Here is a 10,415-nt window from a genome sequence, read left to right on the forward strand (position 1 = left end):
TAAGCCTAGCATGCACCATCAAGCTTCTATCTTTGTTCTGTTAGATTTAGATGTTATCTAATGATAAATCTAAAGCATAGTTGCCATAGAATTTGAAGCTTGCCCAAATAACAGTGTCATATGTTTTTGTCTGCACTTTGTTTTAACAGTGACTGAGTTTCAGGAAGAAATATATGAAATTAAGGAAGAATTTTATCAAATTTGGGAAGGATTTTACAAAATTCAGGAAGAACTTTTTGAACTTCAGAATGACTTTCATAAAAACAATTTGGATTTCCTAATATCATAAAAAATGATAACATTACCCCTGGCTTATAGAGTAATCTACTAATATTTGACACATTGAAGCAAAAGACACAAAAATATAGAGTTACAAACACATTTATACGAATTTAGGGGGTTCAATACTATTGAGGATCAACACCTTGAAATTCAGGATGGTTTTCATAAACATAATGGTTTAAAGATTATATAAAGCTTCTTATTCCAATCAATATCTACAACAAGAGAACCAAGTTGATACATAAGGCAAAACATAAATAAAAGATTCAAAAACTCATTTCTTTAAATTTATGAAGAATTTCATAATGTTTAGGAGGTGTTTCATCATATTTAGGAAGATGTTCTTCAATTTTAGGAATGTTTTCCTAAATATTCAGAAATCCAAGAAAAAAGGTATGTTTGGTTTGCATTCTTCTCCTTGGACACAATCCGCCTACCAAATTTGGCCCACTCTTTTTGATTCCTTCCCCATGAACCACCTTCCTCGTTCTCTTCCTTTTCTCCTCCACCACTGCCGCCTAATCAGACCACACCACCGTTGTTTCCGTCCGTCAAGAACCATCGCCAAAGTCTCTTGTACCGTGTAGGAAGGTCTTCCTAATGTTTACGGATCCCTTCCTAAATTTTCAACAATGCTTCATGAATTTTCGACAAAGCTTAATTCAATCAATTTTCCTAGTACAATGTAATGTACTGTTTATTCATTCCCCACGAACCACTTTCCTCGTTCTCTTCCTTTTCTCCTCTACCACCGCCGCCTAACCAGACCACACCACCGTTGTTTCCGTCAAGAACCATCGCCAAATGTCTCTTGTACCGTGTAGGAAGGTCTTCCTAATGTTTACGGATCCCTTGCTTCATGAATTTTAGACAAAGCTTAATTCAATCAATTTTCCTAGTACAATGTAATGTACTGTTTATTCATTCCCCATGAACCACCTTCCTCGTTCAGCTTCTTCCCTGTACTAAGTTTCCCATCCATCATTTCTCCAATTGAGCCGTCAAAGTTTCAATCTTCTCATACGCATCTCCCAACGAAGCTGCTTCAAACTCTCCCTGCAAAACTTATGCAATTGGCAAAAACTGAATCTTATATCATCTTGAATCAAGCGTGAGCATGTCGAGAAGTGTAATAGTAGAAATAACATACCAAAACTCTATAATTGATACACCTCTTCTTCTTCCGCCGTTATCGTAACCTTCTCCGACGATAAAGTGGTGGAAGTCGATGATGATTCGAAAAACCAAATCGTTCTATTGTCTAAGGTTAAGGAGACCGTTACGACGAAGAAGAAGATACTCCGATCGATTATGGATTCGGCGAAAGCAGAGGAGTACGGTGAGTCTCTCTCAAAAATTGTTGAGGACGAAGGCGAAGAAAAAGCCAAAAAATAATAATAATTGTATAATTCCAGAAATAATAATATTTCTCTCTATTAATTACTCAGTATTAAGAAATGCTAGTTTTGGAACATTCCAGCATGTGTGCTAGTTTTGGAACAAAAACCCAAATGTGTACTATTCTAGGGTATTGCAGTATTGTATATGGTTTAAACTTTAAACCATAAAGTTAATAATTATTATATAACTATAACATATATAACCAACAAATATAATTTATAATTTAAATTTTTTAATTATAAATAATTTGTTCCGCGATGTACCGCGGGTCCTAATCTAGTTTGGCATTAAAAAGCAAACCTCCTTACCTTCGAAACTAGTAATAAACCACAATTTATGTCCTAGTCTAGTAAACTTCCCTTTTCTTGGGCTTGAGTTTTAATTATATAAAATAAAGTTTTACCTACCCCTTCATTGCTTTCCATACTTTTTACAAGTCATGTTGAAGATGAAACTTGTTACGAAAACATTTCTTGCTGTTCCAACAAAAAAAACAATCCTCCTGGTCCTGGATACATCACCGATTATTTGTACCACACATAAAAATAAAAACCATAACAAAATCACTAATGTAGACTAGAAAAAATTTCCAAATGAATAAGAGTAACGGTTAATTTGATGATACGAAAAACAAAAAACAATGCTATGCTATTATTCTATTAACATTTTAAAAATTGAAAATACGATAAAAAAATATAATAATACAAAAAACATACCAATATATGATAATCTGCCATAAAAAAAAGTATACAACATGTAAAAGAACATTTATGATTTGTTTTTCCAAAATCGGTTTAAATTAACCGAAATTGCTGGTTTGAAAACAGAACCGGTTTTGAAATTGAGACGAAAACTGACTCGTATCATTTTTATTTTTATTTTGTTTGTCGTCACCTCTTCTCATATCACTTAGGCCATCTATATTGGTAGAACAGTTTGAGTGTTCTTAGCCCAATAAATTGATAAATATATTGAACAATGCTCATAGAATACTTTTTTGTTCTTGATGTAGAACTGATTTTGGCTCAGTTCTAAGCTGATATGGCAAGCTGTGAATGGATACAATTTTTTGCAAACAATTTTTTACAAATTAAAAGAGTATTTGATTGAGAATATATGAAATAAATTTGGATATTAAACTACGTATTAATTAAATAAAATGTTTGTGTGCTTTAATTAAGTAATATACTTGTTTGTTTTTTTATTTTTAATATTTTTTTGTTTCATAAAAATTTGGTATTGTATTTTGAATTTTAGTAAAAGTTGTATAAGTTTGCATTTAAATATTATTTTTAAAGTTTTTACAAATGTAATATGTTTAAAATTATTATATTATTAAATATTATGATCTTAAACATGTTCTCCAGATAACAAACTATCTTAACAAAAATCTAAACTAATGATGTTACATTATCTTAACATAATATTTTTACTCTAAGACACAAAAGGGTTCTCCCAATAAAGATACCCTTATAAACTTCCTCTTCTCTCACATCACTTATAAACTTCAGAACACCTCGATCTCATCGAATCAAACCTACTCACTCCTGTCTCTCTTTATCGCTCAGGTTTTTTTTTTTTTTTTTTTTTTTCTCGCTCTCTATTGTTCCCCATCTGTTCGTAATGAAAAATGCAGATGTAGTTTGGGTTGTTTTGAGGAGGTTTTTATATATCTGTTGATTGAGTATTCTCTGATGTTAGGCTGCGAAAAAATCGAAACTTGTGCGATTTCGTGGTTTGCTATGGTTCTTGTATGTGGTCTCTACATTGATCTCTTCTTGTTTCTGTTTAACTCTATCCTCGTATGTGAAAAATTTGAACTTTGTTTTGTGTGTTCTAATCAAATCATTAGAAAACAGCAGATTGGTTTTGGGTTCTTTTTTCATTCTTTAGATTGAGATTTCTTTGATGTTGTTCTGTAAATTTCTAGATATAGGGTTCTTTTTCTCCTCTTAGCTACTTGTTATGAGGTTCAGGTAATGAACTTATGTGAACTCTTGCTTTAGGTTTGGTCTGATTCTTAAATATTTGTTAATTTATATATTCTCATACGTGCCAAAATATAGATTGGATTGTCTGTTGAATTGAAACTCATCATCATTGGTCTTACAATGTTTAGACATTTCTCGGATTTTAGGTTCTTGACTTGTTGTTTTACACTTTTGCATAGGAAAAATTAGAAAGGTTGTGAGAATGGCGGCAACAGCAGCTTCAAGCTTGCAAATTGCTACAAGAAGGCCGAGCATTTCTTCGCCTTGCAAAGTTCTTAAAGCAGGGACCTACATTGTCGGTGCCAATCCTGGAAACGCTTCATGGGATAAACTTAGCTGCACTGGCCATTTATCGAACCTTGGATGTTTGAAAAACCACAGTGCTGTTCCAACTTCTAAAAGACCCTTTTGTTTTTCCACAAAGGCGATGTCCGAGTCCAGTGAAAATAAGGCTCCTGCAGGGCTTCCAATTGATTTGAGAGGTTGGCATATTTTTTTTTTTTGTAGTCATCTTAATCATCCTGTTTTTAGCATTACTATGTTACTAAGATGCTATTACAAATTGGGATATTTGAACTAAGCAAGTTTAAATAATACAGGGAAAAGGGCTTTCATTGCTGGTATAGCTGATGATAATGGATATGGTTGGGCCATAGCGAAATCACTTGCTGCTGCTGGAGCTGAAATATTGGTTGGGACATGGGTTCCTGTAAGTGATTTCCATAATCCTTTTTGTAGTCTATTGCTTTTGTTTTTCAGCTGCTTTTAGTTTAGCTCCATTACTAATTATACTCACCTTTGAGCGGACTACTAGGCACTTAATATTTTTGAGACAAGCCTGAGACGTGGAAAGTTCGACCAGTCACGAGTGTAAGGACTTACAAATTGTTGTAAAGGCATGCATATTTGATATAATGGGACATTAATTTTTCATCCATCTATATTCAGGTTGCCAGACGGATCTCTGATGGAGATTAAGAAGGTTTATGCTTTGGATGCTGTGTTTGACAATCCTGAAGATGTGCCTGAAGATGTAAGGGGATTAAGTGCATAGCTTTCTCATCATATGGAGCCGTTAATATCAGTATTACTTCTTAAGTTCCCTACCTACTGTATGATTCATTTTCAGGTGAAAACGAATAAGCGATATGCAGGATCATCAAACTGGACCGTACAGGTATAGATTAGAGATACACAATTGCTCCTTGATTTTACATTTTAAACATGCCAGCAATGTTTTTTACTTGTCCATAAAAAAGTATGATCACATCTAAAGCAAGTTAAGTGTATGTTACTCATTAGTGGCTGCGGCTTGTTACCTCATCTGGTTGTTGTTGCTTAATTCAGGAAGCTGCTGAATGTGTGAAAAAAGATTTTGGAAGCATCGACATTCTTGTCCATTCCCTTGCAAATGGGCCAGAGGTAGAGAACTTACACGTTCTATTGATTAATTGACTACAGTAAGTGCATTGTGTACAACTTGTATCCTAATGACTGCACCTGAGGTTTAGGTTAGCAAACCTCTTCTGGAGACATCGAGGAAAGGCTATCTCGCTGCTATCTCTGCTTCAAGTTACTCCTTTGTTTCCTTGCTCAGGCATTTTCTGCCAATCATGAACCCAGGCACGTAACATAGTTTGTATGGCTCTCATTCTTAATACTTTATGTCTTCTAATTTGTTTCTCTATGATGATTCAGGAGGTGCTTCAATATCTCTTACTTACATTGCCTCTGAGAGGATCATTCCTGGGTAAGAGTTATACTGGGCTTCACTGCTTCTGCATATAATATTCAAGAAAACATGCTAAATAATGCGCACACACAACACAACAATGGCCACAGGCCACTGAGTTTCATTTCTCATAGGCTCACAAGTATCTATTCCATTCTGTGCAGGTATGGTGGAGGAATGAGTTCTGCCAAAGCCGCACTAGAGAGTGATACACGAGTAAGTTTGCAATTCTGTTTAGAATAGTATTCATAAACTAAAAAAGAGATGCGTCTTAGTCCAAACTACGTGTTCAACATAGGTGCTTGCATATGAAGCTGGAAGGAAACAAAACGTTAGGGTCAACACCATCTCTGCAGGTAGTTCATCTTTCACTCTTGCAAGCTAGTCGTACAAAATATTCAGGCGCTGTGATAATAACAGATTACTACTGTTTGGGTTTCAGGTCCTTTGGGAAGCCGAGCAGCAAAAGCGATCGGGTTCATAGACACCATGATTGAGTATTCCTACAATAATGGGCCTATCCAGAAAACACTGACCGCCGGTTCTTTTCCTTAAAACCGACATTCTCTTGGGCATTTTAATTTTTTTTTTCATTTTCTTTTTCTTATTTTCTTCGGTTTATAAATGGCTATGATGCAGATGAAGTCGGTAATGCAGCAGCCTTCTTGGCATCGCCACTGGCCTCGGCAATAACAGGTGCAACCATCTATGTGGACAATGGCTTGAATGCAATGGGCGTTGCACTGGACAGCCCGGTTTTTAGAGACCTCAACAGCAAAAATTAGTGTCTTGATCGACGACTGAACTTGACAAATTCCATTCCGTGAGCTTGCTTGTTTTTCTTTATGAGTAGTATGTACGGGCATAATAAAACATTGATATGTGGCATTCAATTTCCTTAAAAATCAAATGTTTTTATTAGAAAAATTATTCAGATGTTATAGAAAAGTATGAATATTGCCGATATATTATACATTTTCTAAAAATTGTTCTTATATTTAGTGTCTGGATGTGTTACAATTAATACCCTGAGTTTATTTTTTTATTTTAATTATGAAAATATTAAGGAAATACACATGAGCAAATTAAAATATACAGTACATCATTTCTTTATATTCAGTGTCACTATTGACAGTTTTTTTCCCAAACATCAATAATTTCTACTTTATATCAAAAGATATAGAAACTAAAAGGTTTTTACTATTCACAAACCCAAAAAAACCCCCTCTCTCTTGGCGGTGATTAATTCTGCCGGCGATACTCTGTCTTTCTCTCCTCTTAAACTGTCATCTCTTGCTCTCTCTCTCTTAATCTGTCATCTCTCTCTCTCAATCTTAAGCTGTCCTCTCTCTCTCTCTCTCTATCTTAAGTTGTCCTCTCTCTCTCTCTCTATCTTAAGCTGTCCTCTCTCTCTCTCTTAAGCTGTCCTCTCTCTCTCTCTCTTAAGCTGTCCTCTCTCTCTCTCTCTCTCTCTCTCTCTCTCTCTCTCTCTCTCTTGTTCGTTTTTGTCTACAGTCTTGTTTGATTATCGCTAAAACGAAAGACCTCAACGATTCATATGACGGCAGAGTTATAATGCTTCGTGGCTGACTTATCACAAAAACTATTTTGAAAGTAAACGAATGATTTATATTGCTTCATGGCTGCGTTATAATGCTTACAAGAAAACGAATGGTCTCGTCGATTTATATGACGGATGAGTTATAATGCTTCATGGTTGACTTATCACAAGAAATAATCTGAGAGTAAACGACTGATTTATATTGCTTCAAGGCTAAGTTATAATGCTTCAGAGAAAACGAAAGGTCTCATCGATTCATATGGCGGCTGAATTATAATGCTTTGTGGCTGATTTATCACTTAACCCAATGCAACTAACTAATTATAAGAGTTTGAGATGGATTTGGAGAGTTTAAAAAACACATATACCCATTTTGTCTCAAAACAGGCTAAAACCAAGAAAACATTGCTTATAAGCTGTAAACAGCTTTGTTAGTGTTTCTAGGGTTAAAATGTGTCTTAATCCAATGCAACTGACTAAGTAAAAGAGTTTGAGATGGATTTGGAGAGTTTAAAAAACACTTATACCCATTTTGTCCCAAAACAGGCAAAAACCGAGAAAACATTGCGTACAAGCTGTAAACAGCTTTGTTAGTGTTTTTAGGATTTTAAATGTTTCTTAATCCAATGCAACTAACTAATTATAAGAGTTTGAGATGGATTTGGAGAGTTTAAAAAACACTTATACTCATTTTGTCTCAAAACAGGCAAAAACCAAGAAAACATTGCTTACAAGCTATAAACAACTTTGTTAGTGTTTCTAGGGTTTAAATGTTTCTTAATCCAATGCAACTAACTAATTATAAGAGTTTGAGATGGATTTGAAGAGTTTAAAAAACACATATACCCATTTTGTCCTAAAATAGGCTATAACTGAGAAAACATTGCTTATGAGCTGTAAACACACTACAAGAAAACAGTCGATTAGCGACTACAAGTAGCGACTACATTTGTCTTCCTCTCCTCTTAAACTGTCATCTCTTGCTCTCTCTCTCTTAATCTGTCATCTCTCTCTCTCAATCTTAAGCTGTCCTCTCTCTCTCTCTCTCTATCTTAAGTTGTCCTCTCTCTCTCTCTCTATCTTAAGCTGTCCTCTCTCTCTCTCTCTTAAGCTGTCCTCTCTCTCTCTCTCTTAAGCTGTCCTCTCTCTCTCTCTCTCTCTCTCTCTCTCTCTCTCTCTCTCTCTCTCTCTCTCTCTCTCTCTCTCTCTCTCTCTCTCTCTCTCTCTCTCTCTTGTTCGTTTTTGTCTACAGTCTTGTTTGATTATCACTAAAACGAAAGACCTCAACGATTCATATGACGGCAGAGTTATAATGCTTCGTGGCTGACTTATCACAAAAACTAATTTGAAAGTAAACGAATGATTTATATTGCTTCATGGCTGCGTTATAATGCTTACAAGAAAACGAATGGTCTCGTCGATTTATATGACGGATGAGTTATAATGCTTCATGGTTGACTTATCACAAGAAATAATCTGAGAGTAAACGACTGATTTATATTGCTTCAAGGCTAAGTTATAATGCTTCAGAGAAAACGAAAGGTCTCATCGATTCATATGGCGGCTGAATTATAATGCTTCGTGGCTGACTTATCACTTAACCCAATGCAACTAACTAATTATAAGAGTTTGAGATGGATTTGGAGAGTTTAAAAAACACATATACCCATTTTGTCTCAAAACAGGCTAAAACCAAGAAAACATTGCTTATAAGCTGTAAACAGCTTTGTTAGTGTTTCTAGGGTTAAAATGTGTCTTAATCCAATGCAACTGACTAAGTAAAAGAGTTTGAGATGGATTTGGAGAGTTTAAAAAACACTTATACCCATTTTGTCCCAAAACAGGCAAAAACCGAGAAAACATTGCGTACAAGCTGTAAACAGCTTTGTTAGTGTTTTTAGGATTTTAAATGTTTCTTAATCCAATGCAACTAACTAATTATAAGAGTTTGAGATGGATTTGGAGAGTTTAAAAAACACTTATACTCATTTTGTCTCAAAACAGGCAAAAACCAAGAAAACATTGCTTACAAGCTATAAACAACTTTGTTAGTGTTTCTAGGGTTTAAATGTTTCTTAATCCAATGCAACTAACTAATTATAAGAGTTTGAGATGGATTTGAAGAGTTTAAAAAACACATATACCCATTTTGTCCTAAAATAGGCTAAAACTGAGAAAACATATCTTATGAGCTGTAAACACACTACAAGAAAACAGTCGATTAGCGACTACAAGTAGCGACTACATTTGTAGTCGCCAAAAATAACGACCAGATAGTGACCACTTTGCGACTATGTTGTGACTACAGTAATTTAGTCGCCAAACAGTCACTACTTTACCGACCACATTAGATAGTCGTAATATAGTCGTCAATTTAGCGACTATTCTACGACTCATTCAGCGAGTCGTTAAATAGTCACCCCGTAGTCGCCAAATAGTCAAAAAAGACAGCTAAAAAACGTGTTTTTTCTGTGGGGGCCAACTGATATTGAGTAGTCGCCTATTAGTGGCATAGGTGTAGTCTTTAAAAACAAATTGCATCCATTTGTCATCTTATTCCAACACAATTGTATTTTCTTCCCCAAAAAAAAAAAATGTAGATAAAAAAAAAATTTGACTTTATAAAAACTTTTATTTTCTCCAAAAAAAAAAATATATAGTTCTTAAAAAAAACACAATATATATATATATATATATATAATGGCGGGAAATTTTTCATTAGAATTCGAATTAGTGGGGTTGGACCAATTCTCGTTTGGAAGTAGCCAAGATACAGTTCAGAAAAATGGCGGTAAGTTTTTCTGTCCATGTAGTGTGTGCAGGAACAATAGATGTCTCTCGGGTAGAAGAGTTATGATGCATCCGTTCGATGCATTTAAACGATCGTTAAGTAGCTGTCATACGAAAGAACATGTCGGCAATATAGAAGGGAAAGTAGAAGAAGACATATGTTTTAAGAAGCCTATCATTTTCTTACTTTTATTCACAAACAATATTTGCATAGGATTTGGACTTATGAATATGCTCTATTTAAAGCATCTATATAGGTTATATATAGAATCTTTTCCTTATTTCTTTTTTTGTTTCAATATTCATTAAGGATTAATAAGTACTAAAATAATTTATGTGAAGATTTATTATTATAATTAAGATAGAAATTATAATAATAAAATTAATTTATTGTTTTTAAAAAAATTATAATTACAAATTCTTTTAATTGTTATTATAATTAAGATAGAAATTATATATAGAATAATATATTATAAACTCTAATCTTAAACTTATAAATTAATTCTTAATCTTAGAAATTATTGAATTTAGAAATTATTGAACTTAGAAATTATTTAATTTAGTTATTTTTTAATCTTAAACTTATAAATTAATTCTTAATCTTATTAATTATAAATTATAATTCTTTTTGTTTAAGATCATTGCATTAATTTAGGTC

General features: G+C 33.9%; 1 protein-coding gene across 3 annotated transcripts; it reads left to right on the top strand.

Annotated features, from left to right (window-relative positions):
- Positions 1-3,090: 3,090 nt before the first annotated feature.
- On the top strand, positions 3,091-6,392 carry LOC104771328 (enoyl-[acyl-carrier-protein] reductase [NADH], chloroplastic). Of its 3 annotated transcripts, none has more exons than XM_010495843.3 (13): positions 3,091-3,251; positions 3,854-4,156; positions 4,274-4,383; positions 4,489-4,544; positions 4,623-4,707; positions 4,804-4,851; positions 5,022-5,096; positions 5,186-5,297; positions 5,373-5,424; positions 5,571-5,622; positions 5,705-5,762; positions 5,849-5,947; positions 6,046-6,392. In XM_010495843.3, the coding sequence occupies exons 2-13, from the start codon at positions 3,877-3,879 to the stop codon at positions 6,189-6,191; spliced, it is 1,173 nt and encodes a 390-aa protein (XP_010494145.1). In that variant the 5' UTR covers positions 3,091-3,251; positions 3,854-3,876; the 3' UTR covers positions 6,192-6,392. The 3 variants fall into 3 exon arrangements, with proteins under 3 accessions (XP_010494145.1, XP_010494147.1, XP_010494146.1); XM_010495845.3 differs by having other exon boundaries at positions 3,120-3,251; positions 3,864-4,156; XM_010495844.3 differs by having other exon boundaries at positions 3,193-3,434.
- The last annotated feature ends 4,023 nt before the right edge of the window (positions 6,393-10,415 follow it).

Source organism: Camelina sativa, chromosome 20 (assembly GCF_030686135.1).
Source record: "Camelina sativa cultivar CO46 ecotype springtype chromosome 20, ASM3068613v1".
Lineage (NCBI taxonomy): Eukaryota > Viridiplantae > Streptophyta > Magnoliopsida > Brassicales > Brassicaceae > Camelina > Camelina sativa.